General features: G+C 42.8%; 1 protein-coding gene across 1 annotated transcript in view; it reads left to right on the forward strand.

Annotated features, from left to right (window-relative positions):
* LOC149067721 (uncharacterized) overlaps positions 1-24046 on the forward strand; it is a 40799-nt gene that overhangs the window by 14837 nt on the left and 1916 nt on the right. The window contains exons 2-14 of the mRNA XM_089252212.1: positions 4687-4773; positions 4869-4960; positions 11824-12226; positions 13375-13656; positions 14759-15150; positions 15675-15735; positions 16870-16977; positions 17141-17308; positions 17429-17525; positions 20456-20580; positions 20694-20828; positions 22083-22212; positions 22329-22409. Of these exons, the coding sequence (XP_089108338.1) occupies positions 4687-4773; positions 4869-4960; positions 11824-12226; positions 13375-13656; positions 14759-15150; positions 15675-15735; positions 16870-16977; positions 17141-17308; positions 17429-17525; positions 20456-20580; positions 20694-20828; positions 22083-22212; positions 22329-22409 (2161 nt within the window). The remainder of the gene's footprint in view (positions 1-4686; positions 4774-4868; positions 4961-11823; positions 12227-13374; positions 13657-14758; positions 15151-15674; positions 15736-16869; positions 16978-17140; positions 17309-17428; positions 17526-20455; positions 20581-20693; positions 20829-22082; positions 22213-22328; positions 22410-24046) is intronic.

Consider the following 24046-nt stretch of genomic DNA (forward strand, 5'->3'; position numbering starts at 1 on the left):
TTAAATTAGACTCTGGTTAAGTTATAAAGTAAGTTCTGTAAATTTTGTGTTAGCTTTCGGTAAATTTCCAAAAAGGTGCTTACATATTGTTCCCAATTAGGTTCTGGTGAATTTTTTCAAGTTCTCAACGTAAATTTTGAATTGTATTGCGGTAAAAAAAAAATCGAAAAGACCCTTGTAAATTTCGAATTAAATTCTGGTAAGTTATGAAGTAGGTTTTAGTAAATTTAGGTTTAGATTTCCGCGGAAATTGTTTTTCAGTCTCTTCTATCCTTTCAAATTTGTAATGAAGTTACACAAACTTTCGAATAAGTGCTTTCGCTGAGTGTATGGGTGCGCGCGGGTGCGTAAATTTTGAATGAAAGTTCTGTAACTTTTGAACGGAAGTCAAATGAACTACAATACGAGAGGAAAAATCATGATGAAAATAGTGAACCATTATATTTGATGGAGAGTCCCGTATGCACTTAGTTCTTTTTGTGTTGCTTTCAAACGCGGGGAAAGAAAAATCGAGGACATAAGTGTAAATTTTCAAGTGAATTCCGTTACTTTCAAACGCAGTTCTCGGCACAGCTTTCCGGAAAGAAAATCCCCATTTTTTCCGAGGAGCAGGTTTCCATTTTCTGAAAATATTGTTCGTGTATGGAATAGTTACGAGACGCCAAAACTCACACGGGAAATTGGAGGAGATGTTTTCTTACCGATCGCAAGATACATCGTAGTAGTAATGCGTCGAAAATAGACAACAGACCCCGAAGAAGTAAACAACTCCATCAATAACACGCGCGTTCGTCTCCGAAACCTGTTAGGAACGAAACTAAAATTTAAAAAAAAAAAAAAAAAAAATTCGTATTCTCATATTTTTTGACAACAAGTTAAAACTCGGAAAAATAACTCAACACGGAGTCCAATTCCATCCGGGAAAAAAGAAATAATTTTGAATATTTTTGTATATTATGGGAGTGTAAAATTTCGAAGGTTCTAGAACGAAATCTAAATAAATGAGTCTCAGATTTAAATGGTTTTTTTTTTGTTGAGTATAGAAAGCGTGAGAAATCACCTCCATTCCACAAACGACCTCAAAATGTCCCGTAAAAAAAAAAAACGGGAAAGAAGAGTTTTTCGTGGTATCCTTACCCGTTTTTCTTGGTATTTCGCTTCCGACGAAAATCTTTTTTCTTTCTCCTTTCTCACCCCTAAAGCTGTTTTCACAGCCGTGGTATGTATCGGTTATACAGGGAAGAGGAAAAGAGGACATGGAATTTCTATGAACTGGGATATACTTTCTGTTAGTCCCGGAATAATCTATTGGGTATTTTGGTCACAGAAACTATTCCCTTTTCCCACCTCTTTCTTTTATGGAATGTATTCCTCTCTATTTTTGGTATTTTTATTTCCGGTCTTCTGGGATTTATTTTATTTCTGGGTAAAGGTTTTTTCTAAAAATAAGGAAAAACAGAAAGAGAGCAGACAAAGAAAGACATTTTCGCGGAAAAATCTTTGCGGATTGCGGAAGTTTATCGCTTTTCTAGCATCCTCTTTAAGGTTAAGAATTTCTTCTTTTATCTAAATGTGCTCAACGGCATCGATAATGTCTGGATTTTGCCCTTTTTTTGGATTTGCTAACGATAATTCTCCTTTAATGGTGGCTTTTCTGCATAAAGACTGATATTGCAGGGAATGATGTTTCACAGGCGTTTTTACCGTGGAATTGTCCTAGATTTAAGATTTTATGAAATTTATGAATTGAATTAATGCGGTGTTGAGAGAGAGAGGAGAGAGAGCACCGTTTGAGTACTGTGATGACTTTTCGTGTTGGAAGGTATGGCTATGTGGGTAGTATGGGTTCTGGCCAATAAGGATTTTTCTGATGAGAATCCCCCCCTTTTGATGGTGGTTTGTCTGCATAAAGATTAATATTGCTGGGAATAATGTTTTACAGGCGTTTTAATGTAAAATTGTCGTAGATTTTAGATTTTTAAATGTTTGAGTACTGTGATGACTCATTAAACTAGGGGTTATGTAGGTCATGTAGGGATTATGTAAGTTATGTGTAGGGGGGTTATGTAGGTCATATGGTTTCTAATGAGGAGGGGGGGGGGGTGCTTTGAACGTGAAATCCCCGATTAAATTGCAGCTTTTCTGCATGAAGACTGCTGCTGCAGGGAATGACGTTTTACAGACTTCTTTCCATGGAATTGTTCAAGATTTGAGATTTCATGAATTTTTTTTATTGAATGGATGCGGTTTTGTGTGTGTGTGTGTGTGTGTGTGTGTGAGAGAGAGAAAGAGCACCGTTTAGGGACAGTGATGACTTTTTATGCTGGAAGGGTACAGTTATGTAGGAAATAGGGATTTCCAACGATGTGGGGATTTTTCTAATGAGAATCCTCTTTTTAATTGCATTTTTTCCTCCATAAACTGATATTGCAAGGAATAATTTTTTATACCCATTTCTTCGCGGAATTGTACTAGATTTGGGATTTTAGAGTGTCATAACTTGAAAGAATGTGGTGTTGAGAGAGAGAGAGAGAGAGCACTGTTCGGGAACTGTGCCGGAGGGTATGGGTTTGTTGAGAATACAGTCAAATCCCCCTTTGGGAGAGTAAACTCCCTGTATGCGGAGTGACCCGCTAAACGGAGTAAGTCTTGATTGATCTCGCTACTGCCCCATACTTTCATTGATGCATTCATGCACAGGAAACTACTTATTTGTAATTCACAAGAGAGAAGTCCCGATAATTGATTAATTTAATTAAGATAATTTATATTATTTATCCTAACTAACCCTGCCTGCCATACAAAACCGTAAAATACTATATTAGCTGAAAAGATGTTGGGGGGTTGTTATCTGACTCCCCAAAAGAATTTTTCAGGAAAAGAAATTACATTAATTAAAATAAAATAACAAATCAACATTTATTTGAAAAATCAATACAAATTGAATTCATTTGTTGATTTAAACAATTAAAACGGGGAAAAAAAATTAGGGAAGTTATCGCGCTCATTTTTCGAAGAATTTTGATTAAAATTAATTTATTATATTATTATTTATTATTATATTAATAAAGTATATATTTAAATATTTATATTAATACACTTTTTGCTTCATTTTTGAATGATAAAATCATTTTATTTGAGACTTTAACTAACTCAAATTTGTAAGTCCTTCACCAAATCTTTCAACACTCCGACCGTATCTGGACTTTGTACAAAATTATGAACACCTCCCGATTGTCGAATAACTTCCAATTATGTGCAAGGTCCTGATTTGGACTTGAACAGCTGCTTTGGACAACTCCCAATTTTGCGCCACAATCACCTATACATTTTATATGAGGTTTCCACTAACTCTGAATATTTTGTGCGAGGCCTTTTGAACAAATCCTAATTTCATGCGAGGCTTTGAATAACAGAAATTCTATGTTAGGCTTTGAATAAACAGAAATTTTATGTTAGGCTTTGAATAAACAGAAATTTTATGTTAGGCTTTGAATAAACAGAAATTTTATGCGAGGCTTTGAAATACTGATTTTATGCGCTTTGAACAACTCCTGGTTTTATTAAAGGCTTTGAACAACTTTTGGATTTATGCAAGGCTCTGAATAGTTCCTGGTTTTATACGAGGCTTTGAATAACCCCTGATTTTACGCGGGGTTTTGAACAATTCGTGATTTTATGCAAGGCGTTGAACAACTCCGCATTTTATGAGACGCTTTGAATAACTCGTTATTTAATGCGAGGGCCTGAAAACCTCTGAATTATGAATGAAGCTTCAAAAAACTAAAATGTTTTAGGTCTTGACAACAATTTTTTTTTTTTTGCTTTTCCTTGACCCTGAATTTCATACGGTGTTCAAATTTTATTAATTTCGTGCCAGGTTTATAAAAACTCCCAATGATGTGCAAGACCTTGATCTGAGCTTCAAAAGCTGCTTTCAATAATTGTGCAATTTTGGCAATATCCTGGTAACCTTTGCATTTTTAAAAGGCTTTGATAAGCACAAATTTTGTTGAAGTCTTGAGTCTTGACCAACTTCAGACTTTTCTGCGAGGCTTTTGACTCTAAATCTTGCACGCAGCCTTGAACAACTCCCAATTTTTGCCAGGCCCTGATTGAATCTACGAATCTACATTTCGTAGAAGGCTTTGACCAGTTTTTGAGCGAGAATTTTACCTTTCTCTGGGTATTGTACGAAGTTTTGTGCAAAGCAGTGAAATTTTCTGCGAAGCATTAACAACTCCTACTAATTTTGTGCAAGACCATGGCAACCTCTGCATTATGAATGAAGCTTTAACCAACTAAAATTTTGGGAGGCCTTGGTAATTATAATTTTTTTTTAATTTTCCTTGATCCTGAATTTTGTACAAAGCCTTGCACCTCCTGATAGTACGTGATGCCTTGACAAATTAATATTAGCGCAGCTGAAGTAGTGCACTGCCACCTAGTTTTAAAGTTGTCAGTGACTGAATATAATGTCAAAATAGATTTATTTTTAGATGTTTTTGGGATTTAAGACTCTTTTCTTAAGACTTTAACGGAGAAACCAGCTCGTCAGGCCTACGTTCAATGCTATTCTACCAATTCTACCTTTCCCTATAGGTAGTCCTCTTAGCGTCAGGAGTCACTCTGCAGTGAAAACATTTTACTGGAAATTGAACTTTCGCAATTTTTCTTCTCCGGCAGGTTTACAGGCAGCCTTCCTAAACCCAGACGGTGCTCCAGCTGCCAAAAGGTGCTCTACTTTTCAATGATGAAGTGCAGGACGTGCGGGTGAGTGACCACGACGACTGAATTCCCAATGCTCTCAACCCCTAATTTTGCAATCACCTTCATGTGTAATGAATAATGACCTTATTTTTTCACAGGCTAGTAGCACACAAACACTGTTACGGGGACGCTGACCACATCTACGTCAAGAACACGAATTCGGCCAACTCTTGTGGGACAAGTCCTGTCGGTAAGTCCTGATTTCCCACAATTTTTTTTACTCAGTTTGACCTCTGAACGATTCTATCCATTGCGCAATGTAATTCCTATCGATAACGGTCATCCCCCCCCCCCGTATGTCCAATGGATCTAAATGACCGCCAGAACACTAGAAAATGGTCGGCCGTTTTGTGAAAGGCAGTTGGTGACCCGTGAATAATCCCTGGGTCACTCATGCATGTGACGCAGTTCGATTAGTCGTAGAAAAGGAGCATTATATCACAGTTAGCTGGGTGAGTGTCCAGTAGCGGTTCCGACTCGGGCTCTTGGAACATGGCCAACCGTTTTTTTCACCTTCAACGGATCGATTCCGGACATCGATATCAACGAGAAATGAACCTTGAGTGTCAAACAACTCGAGCGAATGCAAAATACTCGGTTCTTGACTGGTGTGACGTCATGCCCCCCCTTCCGCCATGAAAAGCCATCGACATTATGACATCCAAGTCCCGCACCATCTCGGTTTATCAGAAAGAAATCAAATTCCTGAGCCCATATGTTAATCTGCACTGAAGCCCCACTGCAGCCATCGTACGTCTTTTCTTGTGTGAGCGCCACCTTACTCGGTTCTTGACTGGTGTGACGCCATGCCACCCCCCCCCCCCCGCCATGAAAAGCCATCGACATTATGACATCCAAGTCCCGCACCATCTCGGTTTATCAGAAAGAAAACAAATTCCTGAGCCCATATGTTAATCTGCACTGAAGCCCTACTGCAGCCATCGTACGTCTTTTCTTGTGTGAGCGCCACCTATCTTCCTCAAAAATAATTACAACCTTTTAATCATCAGTACTGGCAGCTGATTTCCTAGGAAAACTAGGGACAGCTTTTGACTTATAAACCAAACGACCATCCCGCTTTAAAAAGTCCCGCCACAGAGGGCAACAGGCCCACATACGGTACAAATATTCAATCATTACACTTCACTCACTTCACTTTTGAAATATAGGTGGCAGCTCTGAAAAACATTTGAAATATAGATGGCATCACAACTCACTAGGTAGTAAAGTGCCCATAGTGATAAACCTGAGTTGTGCTCGGTTTTGACAGAAAGAAAGAAAATCATCCTTCAGGCCTACGTAGTAGATTGAATGAAGGCGTGGCTACTGCCATAAACCAGTGGCGCTCAAACTGATCCATTGCGGAATCGGAGTTTCTGCCAAACATCTCAAGGGTGTTGCTTCGAACCGTGGATAAAAACGACCGCTGGGGCATGAAAACGACCACCAAGGCGGGAAAATCACGTTCAAACAACCACTGGTGCGTCAAAACCGCGTAGAATTCACCTCTTGGGTGAGAGAGAGAGAGACGCAGATAAAATGACCGCTACGGCGAGGAGTCCCTGGACGAATGATCACTGCAGAGAGCAAACGACGCTAAGAGGTCACTAGTGTGATAGAGACGTTTAAATGGGCACTAGGGCAAGGACCTGCTGTGAATGATGACTGTGACAAGGGAAACTTGGACCAATGGTCATTTCAACAAAGAAGACGCGTGTGTAAATGAAGGGCGGTGAAACTGTTGAAAAATAAACGCTGGGCTATGAAATCGCGTGGTAATGGTCACTAGGGAGAATAAATGATCGTTGGGGTTTAGGGAAAGCGCAGATAAATGACCGTTAGGGAGCAGATACTATGGAAAAATTACTTCTGGGCAAAGAGAGATGCAGATAAATGACTGCTAGATTGTGGAACCCACGGAAAAGCCACTTCTTAGGCAAGAAAGGCTGGGACAAATTATCGGTTGGGCAAGAGAGATACGGATAAATAACCAGTACAAGAGAGCGCCAATAGATGAGTTGGGGCAAGAAAACCGTGATTAAATGACCACTAGGGTGAGGAAGCCCAGAATGAAAGACCGTTAGGGCACGGAAATCATTGACAAGTAATCACTGGGGCATGGAAATGGCGAATAAATGACCACTAGAGATAGGAAAGAGAGATTAAATGATCGCTGCGGTTAAGAAAAACGCATATGAATAACCACTACGGCGTGGAAACCACCGAAAAATTACCTCTAGGTCGAGAGAAAGACGTGGGTAAATGACCGCTATGGCAAGGGAACCACTGGGGAAAAAAATCACCACTACGACGAGAGAGCTTGGGAAAAATTACCTATTGGGCGGAAAAAAAACAACGGATAAATGGATAAATTGGGGCGTGAAAACCGTCAGGGCGTTTTTTTTTCACTAGGGCGTGGAAACCGCTTTAAATGACTTCTGGAGGCGAAAAGGCTTGGGAAAAATAATTTCCTGGGTGGGAGAAATGGAGACAAATGATCACTAGGGCAAATAAACCCAGAATAAATTACCGCTAGGGCGTGGAAACCAAGGGTAAATTACCGCTAGGGGATGGAAACCGGGGATAAATGCTGCAGTATTCACTTTGGGAAACCGCAGAAGTTTTCTAGGGCAGAGAAACCGCGTAAAAAAGGGAGGTTAAATGATTGCTGGAGTTAAGGAAGTCATAGATGGCCGATCACTAGGGCGAGGAAACCATGGAAAATTGACCTCCTGGGCGAGAGAGAGATAGAGAAGCGGATAAATGACCGCTACGGCAAGGGAACCACCGGAAAAATTACCTCTATGGTGAGAGAGCCTCGGGAAAATGAACTCTAGGGTGAGAGACACGTAGATAAATGATTGCTGGGTTAAGGAAACCACGGATGAAACCAGCCGGAGTGGCTATTATTAGCGCCTAAAGGCTCTTATATATACTTCCTAGTGTGGTATAAATGGTCACTAGGGCAAGAGAATTCCGGATAAATGACTGCTAGGGTAAGGGATTCTTGTATGAACGATCGCTGAAGACGTGTACATGATCATTAGGGAAAAAAGAGAGATAGGTATGAATATTAGGGCAAAGGAACTGCAGGTAGATGATACACGGGCGAGGGAGACTTTTAAATGGTCAATAAACAAGAAGAGAAGTACATATATGACTACTAGGGCAAAGAAAGTTAAAATGGTCCCTCGGGCAAGGGACAAGGCGCCGAGGAAAGAGAGACGTTTAAATGATCACTAGGGCAAGAAAGACATTTAATCAGCCAGTAGGGCAAGGAAAACGCTAATAAATGACGCTCGTGGCAAAAGAGACATAAAAAAGAAGAAACCTCTAGGACAAGGGAGACGTGTGTAAATGGTCACAAGGGTGACCAAACCGCGGATAAACGACATCTAAGGCAAGAGGGACTCGTACAAATTAAACACCACGACAGTGCATAAATGATCTCTAGACCAAATAAGCCGCATCCCACAGGGGCAGGAGACTTTGGCACAATGAAACCACCAGGGTGAAAAGTTAGCTGCAACGGGGCAACGTGGGACGAAAAATCGACAACCACAAAACTTGTTACAGTTTTGAAGCACCCGGTAGATCCCAGGAGGAAGGTCGAGGAAAAACTACTTGACTCTGAGGGCACAATCCGAAGTTCCCTCGAGGATAACCACACACACAAAAAAGGAACACTAACGTATATTTTCAGTAACGTATCCAGTTGACGTCACTGGCGGCGTAAAAAGACGTCACCGAGTGACTATTATTAGCACCGGCAAGGGTCTTATATATTTCCGGTTCGTCTGGTTTCCGCCAGATAAAGGATGTGTATATACGAGTTAAAGTAACATAACAGTCGGGTTCGAGGCTATTTATACCATGTGTGTGTGTTTGTGTGTCGGCGAAAATCGCACGTTCCGTCAATTTTCTGCGTCCCTTGCTACTCTTTACCCAGATATTATGAAAACAAATCCATATAATAAACTGTGAAAATCCCACGGACGGATCCTTCCGGTGCGGATCCCAAAATCCCGGAGACGACCTTAATTATTATTGGATGCCACACACGCGCTCTCACAAACTCTCAATGATGAGATGAGCCTTTGTGGAACGGGCCGCGGGAAAGGTCAGGGGTCACTGCGCAACTTGTTGCCGTTGCGTTGGGGACGGAGAGCGGAAAAGGTCCCGGATGCGGAATGGATCTTTTCCCCTCTTCAAGATCTTTGGGCCCCCATCCACCCCCACGCCGTGTTTATTATTTTTAAGATGAAAGGTGGGGATTTCTCGGAAGTTATCGGATTTTAAGAATTTGGCATATTGCGGAATATTCTCTGTGATGGCCGCAGGAGGAGAATGCCGGCGTCTAAATATTTACGGAATCGGTGTCAGGATGAACAGGGTGTCCTAAAAACAACTGCGAAGTTTTGAGACTGTGGGCTACGCCACGAATTTTTGTCGCCCTTCGAACATTCTGGTTCGATTTTCTCGACCCACTCATTTCTCGAATTCGCCGCCCTGTGCATCAACTCACTTGGTTTTCTCCACTCCTGTAAATACCCCTGTGTGTGTCTAAGTCACTTGTTTGGTCAATCCCATGCTCATACATTCTCTATAAATCACTCTTTTGGGTCTTGACCTTCTTAAAATCTTGTTCAAGCCTCTGCCAACTCCGAAATGTGGGTGAATTCTGCACCAACTCGGAGTTTTGAGTGAGGTGTTGACCAACTCCGAAAATTGTGATTTATCTTGACTAACTCTGAATTTATAGGGAGGCTTTGACCAACTCCAAATTTTCTTGAACTATAGTTGCCTTCTCTGCTACTTTATTTCTGTGAGAGGTCTTGACCTACTTCAAACCTAGTTTGATCTTTTGCCAACTCTGAATTCCGTGTGTAAATCCTTGACCACAACTCTTGATTTTCTCCGAGACAGACCAACTCCAAATTTTGAAAACGAAGCCCTTAATTAACTCCAAAATTTCTACTTTTCCTTTGATAAACTCTGAATTTTTTTAACCTACTCTGAATTGTGCGTGAAGCCTTGATCTACTTCAGATTTCGTCAACTCCCAGTTACAAGTAAATCCTTGACCAACTCTCTTGATTTTGTGTGTACTTTGTAGAAGGAATGTGACGGATGAATACAGATACAACGCCACAACAGGCAAATTGCCCAACGAGGTGGCTGACTTAAGAACATCATGGATCCCCGAGCCATTTTTTGGAGGCCCTACCTACTACTGCTACACCTCACATGCACCCCCCCCCCCAACGAATCGGTACATGCGGGAATGTGTGTGTACGGGTAGTGAAACCTGACGTGAAGTTTTTTTTTGTTTCTCTCTAATGCTTGCTATGTGTAGTGCTGCCATCTGCCACCAGTTTTTCTAACTATGAGTGAAGTGTTATGATTGAATGATTTATCGTTGTAGGACTGTTGCTCCCACTCTGTGGCGAGACTTTTTAACGGGGAGATCGGCTCGCATTTGCGCCTTGAAGTTGGGAACCACAGAAAACCAACTTCGGCCGACCACCACTGTGGGGTTCGAACCCGGATCCTCGCATCGCGAGTCCGTCACTATAACCACTCGACCACCACAGCGGCAATTGAATACGAACACTTCCCTCTGCAATTCAAAGATATTAAACATTTATTACATAATTAAATTTACACAACCTACAAGAACGAGCGGACCGCGTGACTGCCTCATTTGAGCGGCGAAAACCCAAATCCAGTTCCACCATCGCGCAGGCGCACTCTTTTCGCGGGCAGCGCCATCCAGTGGTGGACGCTGTCGCCACAACTTTGACCACCTCTAAATTTTTGATTGAGGCCTTGGCTAACTTTGCATTCTATACGTTTTCTGGGCAACTCCAAATTTTGTGCGAGTCTTTGACCATCTCTGAATTGTTCGCGAACCATTCGCCAACTCGAAACTTTGTTCGAGATCTTTAACAACTCTCATTTTCGCGTTGGGCATTAACCAACTCCGAATGTTACTACTCCAAGCCTTGACAAACTACTCTAAGTCGTACAAATCCACTTAGAGTCGGGAATTCTTGAGCTATGCAGGTCACGACCAAAACTTGATTCGCATGGGCTTACTAGATGAGTCGTACAAATCCACTTACAGTCGGGATTCTTGAGCTGCATGGGCTTCCTAGGTGAGTCGTACAAATCCACTTAGAGTCGGGAATTCTTGAGCTATGCAGGTCACGACCAAAACTTGATTCGCATGGGCTTCCTAGGTGAGTCGTACAAATCCACTTAGAGTCGGGAATTCTTGAGCTATGCAGGTCACGACCAAAACTTGATTCGCATGGGCTTCCTAGGTGAGTCGTACAAATCCACTTAGAGTCGGGAATTCTTGAGCTATGCGGGTCACGACCAAAACTTGATTCGCATGGGCTTACTAGATGAGTCGTACAAATCCACTTACAGTCGGGATTCTTGAGCTGCATGGGCTTCCTAGGTGAGTCGTACAAATCCACTTAGAGTCGGGAATTCTTGAGCTATGCAGGTCACGACCAAAACTTGATTCGCATGGGCTTCCTAGGTGAGTCGTACAAATCCACTTAGAGTCGGGAATTCTTGAGCTATGCGGGTCACGACCAAAACTTGATTCGCATGGGCTTACTAGATGAGTCGTACAAATCCACTTACAGTCGGGATTCTTGAGCTGCATGGGCTTCCTAGGTGAGTCGTACAAATCCACTTAGAGTCGGGAATTCTTGAGCTATGCAGGTCACGACCAAAACTTGATTCGCATGGGCTTCCTAGGTGAGTCGTACAAATTCACTCACAGTCCTGTCTTGAATGCATTTATTGCGTCACTGGTTTGAAAAACAAGCATTTCCATGGATCGTGAAACTGTTCGTGTTGTTGATTTTGGGTCACGGCTGAAAAGGGTTAAAAAGTCTTGCGAGAAGACCTTGGCCTTGACCAAATGCTGGTCATTTGAAGCCTTGAAATAGGCCTTAGTCATTTTGATAATAATGCGATACTTCAATTTATTTTAAGCACTTAATTTTACGTACTTTTTGCTTTTTTTTCTGCGCAGCCGCAGAAGATGTGGACGAGAGGCTCCACGACCCTGACCATCGTCACCACCATCACCAACCTCTCCAACCTCGCCGAGACTCGTACTGTCACCCGAGCACCACCACCACCACTACCACCACCAAGTACCGGACAATGTCCGACTCTTCCTACGACTACGACTTCAACGTCCCGAACCAGTCCGGTCGTGATCCTGGTTCTGCCGGAGCGGCGATGACCGGCCTGCTAAGGATCATCCGGTGGCTGTCACACAGGCGTAAGGCCAAGGAGCTGAACTACAAGAATAACCCTGCAGCCTTGGAGAAACACGTCAAGGGCAGGTTCGGCCTACATCCCAAACTCGACGACAAGGAAGCCAAGAAGAAACTCAAAGCTTTGCTGAAAAGCACCAAGAACTATCAAAGGTACGGAGTATAATCATATTTTCTTACTATTCTAATACGGCTGAAGAGTTTAAGTGGTGGTCAGCTAGCGTAGTGTGCTGGAAAATTCACCGAAAAAAATTCGCTGCTGGGAAAATTCACCGAAAGAAACATTGTCACCGCTACGAAAACTCACCGACAAAGTGACATAGTGAGTGAGTGGATGACTAACTGAGTGAGCCAGTGAGCAAATGAGTCAAGGAGTTAGTTAGTGAGAAAATGAACAAGTGTATCAGAAAGCGAGTGAGTCACTCGTACGGTCACTCACCCACCCATTTGGTCACTCACACCGTCACACACACACCCACTCACTCCATCACACGCACCCATTCTCTTGGTCAATCATACGGTCACTCACTCACTTGGTCACGCATACGGTCACTGCCTCGCTCAATCTCTCACTCGCTCATTCACTAATACGGTCACTCGATCGCTCACTTTCCTACTCACTCGATTACTAATACGGTCACTCGATCGCTCACTTTCCTACTCACTCGATTACTAATACGGTCACTCACTTATTCGATTAGTCACTCAAGCAATCACTTGATAACTTAGACGGTCGCTCACTCACTCGGCCATTCATACTCATCATTTATTAACTTTTTCGCTAGCTCATTGACCATCTCATTCGGTCACTCACTTGCTTAATTACTCAGTCGCTCACTCACTCACTGGGGAATTTCCTTTCAGTGAGTTCCCAATGATGAATTTTCTTATCAATAAATTGCTTGGCGGTGAAGTTTTCGTAAATCATCTGAGCATCGAATGGCCCGGCCTGTCTGGAAATGATCGCATTACGTGATGCATCGATTCTCGACTATAGATGGCGATCAATCGGAGATGAGCTGATAATCATCTCAAAACTTCATCTCAGAATCTCATCTAATCTTGATGACATCCAAGCCAACATCAGACTTTAACCGACGTCCCATCATCTACAACGTTGATTAGACGTCAGCGGGAAGATTATTAATGGTCATCTCGAAATCGAATCTTCAAAGCGTGGGTTGGCAACACAAATCTCACAGAGATGAATGACCACATCCCATCGTCATCGATCTCAGTGATTAGATATGCGCAACTGTTGATCCCATTACCTTTTCTTTTTTTTTTTTTTTTGGTTTCAGGCAATTATACCACGGAGGTTTGAACCAGCCCGTACCTAACCAACAGCAGCAGCAGTACTATCCCCTGCAAAGACACCGGTTCTCCAGTGCCAGGTCGGCGTCCACGAGCGGGCCCGTTGTCAAACAGAGACGGCTATTCAGATCGATGGCCATCAGGAGCGATTCTGCAGTCTCCTCGCCACGGAGTAGCGTCTCTTCTAGCACCGAGTACGCGACGCCTCACGGCACGCCGACCTTCAGCAACGACAGCGTTCCAGCAGACGAGAGATACGATGCGTCCAGGTGAGAATGTGTCGGTCTTGTCGAACTGTGGAGACACCAGGGCCGCCCTTATCAGACGCGGGGCCCGGTGCGGAGACAATTTCGGGGCCCCCACCTAGCCACGAAATTGTAATACTCTGTGGGGGGGGGGACCGGCTTTTAAATATTCACACATTGCAGAATTTACGGAAATGCTGGAAAATTATTCATACGAAAAACCTCTTAATGAGAGGACCTAATCGGAGAACCTAAAAGGACCCAATGAAATAACCTAAAAGGACCTGAAACGAAAAAACTTAAAAGGACTTAAAACAAAAGAACCTAAAAGGACTAAAAAATGGAAGAACATGAAGGAAAAAAATGAAGGACATAAAAAAAATGAAAGAACCTAAAAAGACTTAAAAAATGAAAAAACCTAAAGGACCTAACGAAAGAACCTGAAGGACTTAATGAAAGAACTGAAGGACTTAATGAAAGAACCTGAAGGACCTAAAAAGACTCAATGAAAGAAGACGTAAAAAATAAAAGAACCTAAAAGAACCTAATGAAAAAATCTAAAAGAACCTAATGAAAAAACCTGAAAGAAACTAATGAAAGAACCTAAAGAACCTAATGAAAAAATCTAAAAGAACCTAATGATAAAACCTGGAAGAACCTAATGAAAGAATCTAAAATAACCTAATGAAAGAATCTAAAAGTAATTAATGAAAGAACCTATAAGGACCTAAAATGAAAGAACCTATAAGGACCTAAAATGAAAGAACCTATAAGGACCTAAAATGAAAGAACCTATAAGGACCTAAAATGAAAGAACCTGAAACGACCTAAAAATTAGTTAATGAAAGAACATAAAAGTTATTAATGAACCTAAAAGGACCTAATGCAAGTACCTAAAAGGACCTAATGAATTAATTCATCTGAGAACTCATGAAAATTTAGCATTTATGAATCATAAAAATAAGAAGAATGAATGAAGGAAATAATTCCAGCACGAATGGAAATTCAGAACTGACGACGCGGGGCCCCGGTGCCTGTAAGGGCGACTCTGGTGTCACACAACCTACAATAAAAATCTGAATCCTCCTCGCACTAACCCCCAATCTCAATTTTTCATGTCCCACAGCGCGAGGGGAACGAGCCCGATAGCTCCAGAACCGTCTTCCTGTGCGAGAAGAAGCCAACCCAAGAACAACCAGGTGGACTTCGTTCGCCAACGAGAACCAACTCGGCAGAAGTTGGCGTCATCGAAGCAAGTGCTACTTCCGGAATGCTCCGGCTGGACTTTTGGTGTGAACTGTTCTTCCGAGGGGGGGAGTTTCCGGGAGGGAACTCCGACGGCGAATGCGAACAAAACCGCTGCAGCGGCAGCAACAACGACGTCGAAGACGTTGAAGCTGAGCAAGCCGCCACCCATCATAACCAAAGCAAAGACCTTAAGCATCGAGAGCCACGGATTCAGCAACGAGAGCCTGTGCGCCACCTGGCCGCCGGCTGGGAAAGCAGGAACCATCTCTGGTGAGTACGTTACTAACTTAACTAGAGCGATATAGAGCTACTCTCTAACCCAAAATGTCTACTGACATATACAGTAAACCTCTCTTTTGCGGTCACTGGCGGGACAAAAAAACATTCGTCCGTAAAATGGGGTGACCGTTAATCAGGAGTTTGAGACGCACATTTTTATCGTACAAGGGGAAATTATAATTTATCCGTAAAAGAGGTTTGACCACATCTGACGAGTGTCCGTTAAGAGAGGGTTTTGACTGTACTGCATAGACATACCCAGGGGCGTAGCCAGAAATTTCGTTCGGGGGGGGGGACCACTTTCATTTCGGGGGGGGACCAAAGTGACAGAACAATGGATTTGGCCATCTTTTTCCCTTTTTTCTGTCATTTTCTCACATTTCGGGGGGGGGGGGGACCAGACCCCTAAGTCCCCCCCCTGGCTACGCCCTTGGACATACCACATTAACCCTACATATCCATAGTTGCACTATGTAAACGCGCATGCGTATAACAGTTCCTTTTCAATTTTCCAGAAGAGACATCAGACGAGGGCGAATACGTCGAAGCGAGTGAAGATGTGTCTTCGTCATTGAGGTAATTAGACATTCTGATGCAATTTATACTTCTCACATACCCGCCATCTACCGGAACGGCAAACAGTTAAAGATTGGTTCATCTCTAAATTCCATACTGGCGATTGCTCGGCTCCAGTTCTAGCCACAGAGCTGAGCACGGTCTCATTTTAAAGCTTATAAACAGAACTGTCATTTGCAACACACCACACGCTCAGCATACGAACTGAAATCATTTACTGTTGAAAGTTCTGAAAATAGACATCCAGGCAGGGGCGGCTCGAGCTTACCTACTGCCTGGGTGCGAAGCATCACATGATGTCGTCCCTAATGGGTGATCCTGGCGGGAGACTGACAGGGCTTCAGTGAAGGGGACCTCGAGATAAACCTGATTTTTTTTTTCCAGAAGAAAGCCGCACACCAATGTTATCAATGTTAATCGTGTAAAATATATTCGTGACCATTCGTCCCGCTTTTGAAGAAGAAAAAAATTTTTTTTTCTACTTTTTGTTCCAGAATTATTTTACCGTTCTTAATAATGTCAGATAACTTGAGCCTTGAAACGGCACTTAGTTTGGTGAGCATCATCATCATCACTTATCCTTTACAGATGATGTGTAACGAGGTTATCTTTATTAACAAAATTGTTTTCAAAGGAGACTCCAGGGACCGGATAAGCGAAAAGCCGGATTTTTCCTTTGCTTTCATTTGACTATCCTGGAACAAATACTTGGTGAGGGAACCAAAACGCAATCTTGCCTCCTCGCGATAGAGTACAGGGGCGGCTTTTTGCCCATACGACCCATTGCGGCCTCACGGGGTGCCTCTTAAGGGGGGGGGGGGTGAGAAAGTTTCACCTGCCGAAAAAATCGAAGAAAGTGGTTTCCTGTCCGCTCTGGAGGGGTGCTGAATCCGAGATGAAAGGGCGTATTTTTTTTGGAAAAAGGTAGTATTTCCTGTCAGGAATTGTTGAGATAAATTGTGAAAAAGGGGACGTGACCCCACAAGTGCAGGTCTTAACTAAATGAGTTTAAGCGAGGGTGCCGCCCGGGTGCGCCGCACTCTTTGCACCCTCGCTTAAGGCACCCCTGCATCCATGTAATAATTTGTTTCGCAAAAACGTTTTTTCTCAATAACCATCATCTTTTTGTTGAAGCTTGGAATCTCCCCGAAGAGAAGAAGCCTTGAAAGAATGGAGTATACCCTACGATGACCTGGAATTCGCCGACAGAGTGCGCCACGGACGGCACGGTGACATTTTCAAGTGAGTCATTCAGAGAACATAACTTCACATATTACAAAATTCCACCGTTTTCTCATTCTTTGGACAATGGACGCGTGGCATTTCCATTTGATTTAGATATCAACCGTTGGCGTTTTACCGCACAATGTCCTAATCATTCCTTGCTCTGTTTCGTCCATTGCAGGGGACGGTGGTACGGCGAAGTCCTCATATACACCATCAGGGACACCGGAGACGGACAGGTCAAGAAGTTCCTCGACGACGTCCACCAGATGGGAATGATCAGGCACGAGAACATCGTCTTGTTCATGGGAGCCTGCATCAAGCCACCGAGACTGGCCGTCATTACGAGGTGAGTGGACCACCATACTCTCGGGTAGTTGTTTCCGCCGTCTTTGCGTCGAAGCCGTTGAAATTAGTTGTAGGAGCCAGATGTAGGTGCTTATATATTCTTTTTCTTCCGTAATTACAGCATGAGGAAAGGTCCGACGCTATACGAATACGTGCATCTGAAGAGAAACAGGCTGCCGTTCCATTCGAAGCTGAACATTGCCAGGCAGATCGCTCAGGTACGTGGAGAGTACCCTCCATCATTCTTTCTAACGCAAATGTTATGATTCTTGCAGGCAGCCTGTGTACGTTTCGTGTCGTATCTAAGGGGACGAACATAGGTGCACGCTGGTTTCCAATTACCAGACCAGACCAGAATGAAATTTTTACTCCCGGGCCTGGTCCAAGTGAACCATCTGCGGGCTTACAAAACCCAAGGTTTCCGATTACGAGAGTCGGCGCCGTTACGGACTGGTTTAAAAACGTGAAAACTTGAAATTCATGTTTCTAACCAATCAGCAACGGCGCCGATTTGCAGAATCGTAAACCAACGTGCACTGTATGTTCGCACCCTAATCACGTCCAAACATATGTGGACGCTGGTAATAAGAAACCAAACTGATCTGTCACCTTGGCCAAAAGAATTTTTGACAAAGACTCTGAACAGCCAAAGTTACGTAATACGATTAATTGCTAAATACTGCACGCTCTCCGTTTCCGAAAAAAAACATAGGTGGCAGCACCTTTTAAAGAATTTGTTTCTCCCCTGATCTAGAATTAAATCACGTGTCTTTCAGTTTAGATTTGAAGAATTGCGCACAAGGTGTATTGTATCCGTGACTGAGCAGAAGTGGCCCAGCGCCTGGGCGGGCCACGCACAGAAGACAGGGCTCACCCGAGCCACACAGCCAAGGTACGTGGCTGAGAATAAGAAAAGTGGCCCAGCACCTGGGCTGGCCACGCGTAAACGACGGGCTACCCAGCCAAGATAGTGACTGACAAGAAATGACTAACAAGAATATCGGCCTAGGAACTTGTATATTAATTGGCCTATATATCAGAATTTCAAACGAAAAAAGTTGAAAGGCGCTGTCGCCCATGTAAGATTTATTTAATTTCTGGTTTCAATAAAATGACCTCGGTACTTCTGGGACCAGGTTGCGTTGGTGTGGCCGGCGGTGACTTTGGCCGTCGCTCGGGTTCGTGGGCACCCTACTGGGCTTCTCTCAGGTGAGGGTGATGCTGCTATTGAGGGGGGCAACAACCAAAGGACCAGGCTCCGTGCCTACAGCTAGGACTTAGGTCAGGGACAATCGGGCCTTTCGATTTAGACTTAAATCACGTCGTAAAGACAGATTTGAATTTCCCGTTTTTTTAGTCTACTCCTTATGTCAGTTTAATCCAGACTAAGTGCCAGTTCAGTACACACGCTGTAGGTCACTCATTACTTCACTCACGCGCTTACAAACTCTCTACGCCACTAATTGATCTGATCCAGAGGTGCCGACATGAAGGAAACATTGGGAGGGCTGAAAGTTGCTGGTCGTCCCGTATATGCGGGACTTAAGCGGGTACGCAGGAGAGGGAAGATGCATTATATTGTTTTTTCAGAAATTATTGGGGCTCAGCCCACCTCAGCCCTCTTATAAAAATTTATTGGTGGGGGGGGGGGGTCTCAAAATTGCCTCAGCCCCTAGGTTCCGGTGCCTATGATCTGATCCCTTACTCTTTTGGTTTCTTGCACACTCCCTAAGTCACTCACATGCTTGCACTAGGTCACTCATCAAGTTAGCCCATTGATCTCTAGGTCACTCTTTTGGTCATTCACATGCTTGCAAACTATTTAGGTGAATCGTTTGTTTACTTACTGACCTAGTCCCTCGCTCTCTAGGCAGAGAAGGATTTACGGTTTTACCGCTTGTGGTCCGTATAAACTTTGCTGCCCTTCTCCATTCTACTAATTTTCTTGATTACTCCTTTCCCGAATTCGCCCGCTAAGCCCCCCCCCCTCCCCCTCAACTCAGATTTGAATCCCCTCTTAAATACAGATTGAATGCCCTTTATTTTCAGTGTGAGAGCTCAAATCCCTTCTTCAAGTTCAGCCTAGACTTGGATCACTTCTTAAAGACAGACTTGTGAGTTCCCCCCTTTCGAAGTCTCAAATCCTTTCTCTAAAGCTCACATTTGAATCTTCTCTTTCAATTAAGACTTTTTTCAGTCTGCACTCAATCAAATAGCTATAGTGGGGGCTTCAATAACGTCCCTCTTCGATGCCTTCCCTCGTCATTGGTGTCCCGCGTAAAATCTCTGAAACACATGTACAGTAATATCTTGGGTTTCGCTAACTTCGGTTATTGTCGGTTTAGGTTTTCGCCGATTTCTTTTCCGCGACAAAATTTGGGTTTTCGTCGGTTGCCTCGGATTTCGTCGGCTTGCCCCACGTGACCTCACTGCTAATTTTCGTTCTCCTGCTCAGTGTGGTTGCTGTTTCTCGTTGTGTAAGCATCAGTTCCGCGCGTCCCGCCAAACATTTCCGTGGGACCAAAGAAAGTTTCCAGAGCCAGCAGCCTCTCGAAGAAGAAGACAGCCAAGAACACGTTCGAGATGAAGAAGGCAATCATTGAAAAATACGATGATTACTGAAATCGGCCGCATAAACGGGAGGTGGCCATCCATGATAAGTTCGAGGAAGAAACAAGGGAGAATGTGCCTTCTTCAGAGATTAAGGACATCTCTCCACTTGGAATAAGGTACAGAGGTTTGTGCAGAAAAATCATCCAGACGAAGCTGTTGCAGACCGTGTCTGCAACTTGTTTAATGACAATGCCTTGCCCCATTTTAGGCAAATCATCCAGACGAAGCTGTTGCAGACCGTGTCTGCAACTTGTTTAATGACAATGCCTTGCCCCATTTTAGGCAAATCTTAAAGGGGCGGCAAAAACATACCTCTTTGAACAGCTTTCTTGTGCGTCGGTTTCGGATTTCGTCGATTGTTTTCGGACGGATTATCGACGAAAACCTAGGTATGGCTGTATTAAGTCCATGCCAACTTTTGAAATGACGTAAAAATGTTATAGAATAGCGTCGATTGTTGTTGTATTGAGATACACGCAAGAACTGAAATCGAATTAGCTTTGAAAGAATTAAGAATTTGTCGTTTCCTTTCTAGGGCATGGGCTACCTCCACGCGAAGGGCATAACCCACAGGAAGCTCAACTCCAAGAACGTCTTTCTCGAGAGTCGGGTCAAACTGTGCATGATGGACCATGCCATGTCCGACAGGAATCTAGACAGGTCAGTCACGTGCTATTTTTATACATGTGAATACTAGTGTAGAGAGAGAGGGAGAGAGAGACCAGTGGAATGTATGTTATTTTTTAACGTCATCTTTGTCTTTTGACTCGAAGGAATGACAGAGGTTGCATCCCACGTGGTCAGTTGACATACATCAGCCCCGAACTGATGAGGACGCTGCAAATAGAACCTCCTAGGATATATCCTACAGCTACCTTTACGCAGTCTTCGGATGTATTTGCCTTCGGGTAAGTCAGGCTCCATTTTGAATTCTTATCTTTGGCTTCCAGAAAGGTCGTTTCGTGCCAAGAAAGTTATTGTAAGTCTGTATCCGAATGAATGAGGCCAAATTTTTTAAGTTTAGTCCCATTTTGACGATCATAAAAAGTCTAAACGAATCGTATAACGCCATTTCTTATTTACTAACAACCCGGATGTAAGGTTAAGATATTAAACGTTATTTATGCAAGTAAATTTTCGGGGAAAAGCTAACTACTAGGTGTTTTTTTTAGAGCCATTTAAGAGCCAGCCTCGGAATCTGAAATCGTTGAACGATTTCCTTTGGTTCTTTTTTGGTGCTGCGTTGGCACTTGTTTCAGTACTTTTTTTTGTTTTTGGTGCTACTTTTGTTCTTTTCTGGCGTTGTTTTGGTGCTAATTTTAGCGCTTGCTTTATTGTGTTTTAGTTCTTTAATGCTGTTTGGCGCTGCTTTGGTTCTTTAATGCTTTTCGACGCTGCTTTGGTTCTTTTATGGCACTGTTTTTGGTACAGCTTTAGTGTTAGCTTTAATGCTCATTGGTTCTCCGCGAATGATTTTTGGCTCTTTAATGAGTTTTGGTTCTTCTTTTTAAGAATTTTTAGCGTGATGCTTTTTCGGCGATGCTTGCTTGCTTGCTTCAAGGATTTAGTGCTTGTTTTACTTGTTGCTTTTTGGTTTTCTTTAATGCTTCTTGGCATACTGCTTTAGTGTCTGCTTGCTTTAATGCTTTTTGGCAATGTTTTGGTCCTGCTTTTTAGTGCTTTCTTTAATGTTTTGGTCCTGCTTTTTAGTGCTTTCTTTAATGTTTTGGTCCTGCTTTTTAGTGCTTTCTTTAATGTTTTGGTCTTTAATGCTTTTGACACTGTTTTGGTGCTGCTCTAATGCGTGCTTTAATGTTTTTGACACTGCTCAAGTACTTGCTTGCTTTACGCTTCTTGGCGCGGCTTCAATACTTTTGGTGCTGCTTTAGTTCTTCTATGCTTTCTAGTTCTTCTTTGATGATTTTTGACAGCTGCTTTAGCGCTTGCTTTAATGCTTTTTTTACACCGCTTTGGTGTTTTTTACGCGCGTATTTGTATTTTGTATCCAATCATACGTAATAAGATTGGATAAGCTTGAATGGTAACGTAATCTATCCAATCATATAACTATACCTCAGCGAAGAACTTGGTACGAAACGGCCCGAAAATTTAGAACATGATCGTATGATGGGAATGCAATTCTGTTGCTCTTCTTTTTGCAGTTCGTTGTTGTACGAGTTACTCGCGGAACGTTTCCCATTCCATGATCAACCCGTTCATGCTGTGATATGGAAAATAGCAACGGGTAAAAGGGCCAGCCTTGAACATTTCCGGTTCATCAACGGCCTTAAGGTAAGGTTTTTACTCAATACTTACTTTTTCCCGGTATCGTATCACGAAATCTAATGATTCGATTACTTTCGATGAATCCTATGTTAAAATAGTTTTCCCCATGTCTTGTCTTCCAGTCCCTGATTCGTAAATGTTGGTCACAGACACCTCAGAACAGGCCTCTATTCTCGGAGATAGTCAACAAATTACTCGAAAACGTAAGTTTTCTTCGATATCTGAAATGTAAAGATGTCTAGGATGCAGTGATGATTGGCTTATGAAATGCAATGTGAAAAAAAAAATTAATACCACATATAGTGCTTGATGATCACTAAATATTGCGAGGCAAATAAAATTTAGTGATTGATGATCGGAAAAAGTTAAAACCAAGTGCGATGGTGATAATTGAGACCAATAGTGATGGTTGGCTTATAAATTTCAATGAGAAAAAAAATCAGTCGGTGAAAACCCCCTACGAATCGGTACATGCGGGAATGTGCGTGTACGTGTAGTGAAACCTGACGTGAAGTTTTTTGTTTCCCTGTCATGCTTGTTATGTGTAGTGCTGCCATCTGCCACCAGTTTTTCTAACTATGAGTGAAGTGTTATGATTGAATGATTTATCGTTGTAGGACTGTTGTGCCCTCTGTGGCGAGACTTTTTAACGGGGAGATCGGCTCGCATTTGCGCCTTGAAGTTGGGAACCACAGAAAACCAACTTCAGCCGACCACCACTGTGGGGTTCGAACCCGGATCCTCGCATCGCGAGTCCGTCACTATAACCACTCGACCACCACAGCGGCCGAAATCTTTCGTTCTCCAGGCTAGTGCAAGTAAATAGTGATGATCGGCTAATAAATTCCAATGTGAAAACGTTAGATTACATATAATAATAAGCTAAAATAAATTCAATGAAAAAAAAACAGTCTGTAAATAATGATGGGTAAATGTTGGTCAGACCGTAAATAGTGATGACCGGCTAAAAACCTGAATGTGAAAAACATTAAATAGTGATGACCGGCTAAAAACCTGAATGTGAAAAACATTAAATAGTGATGACCGGCTAAAAACCTGAATGTGAAAAACATTAAATAGTGATGATGGGCTAAAAAATTTTAATGCGAAAAAAAAACCAGACCGCATATGATGATCGGCTAAAAAAATTCCAGTCATAAAAAAATCAGACCTCAAATAATAGTGATCGGATAAAAAGTCCCAGTCTGGAAAATCAAGCAGCATAAGATCGGCTAAAAAGATTCAGTTATAAAAAAAATCAGACCGCAAAAGTGATGATCGGCTAAAAAATTCAATTGTGAAAAATAAGACTGTAAATGTAATGATCGGCCAAAAAGTCTCAATGGTGAAAAAGTCAGGCTGCGTATGATGATCGTCATGGTCGGGAGTCTCCCTTCGCGGGGCGTTGTGGGCCGCGTCGGCGGGGCTGAGGGGGGATTGCGCCCGCGGTACTGTCCTGGCTTGTCGAGCGGTGATTTGCCCTGGGTGTGGGGGTGTGGATGTTGGTCCCGGCCGGCTTGAGTTTTTTTTCCGGCACGCCCACGATCTCACGATCAATGAGCTTATATCGCGAAAGCGACAGAGCCTGGGCGTGCTCGTTTCTATACTATACTATACTATGATGATCGTCCTAAAAATATCCATTTATAAAAAATCCGATCGTAAATGGTGATAATCGAAAAAAAGAGTGTGAAAAGGAAAATGTATTGCCATGTGCCACCACTGCGTCTATGAATTTATCGCCAAAGTGGAATTTTGAATCTTTGTTAGTTGGCGAGTAACGCTAACTACGTGTTGATGACGCTGAAATTTACACGTCTCTTAATGGTCTTTTCTTTCC

This window comes from Pholcus phalangioides, unplaced genomic scaffold (assembly GCF_987345545.1).
Source record: "Pholcus phalangioides strain wild (caught in Gottingen) unplaced genomic scaffold, Ppha-v1.0 ptg000028l_1, whole genome shotgun sequence".
NCBI lineage: Eukaryota > Metazoa > Arthropoda > Arachnida > Araneae > Pholcidae > Pholcus > Pholcus phalangioides.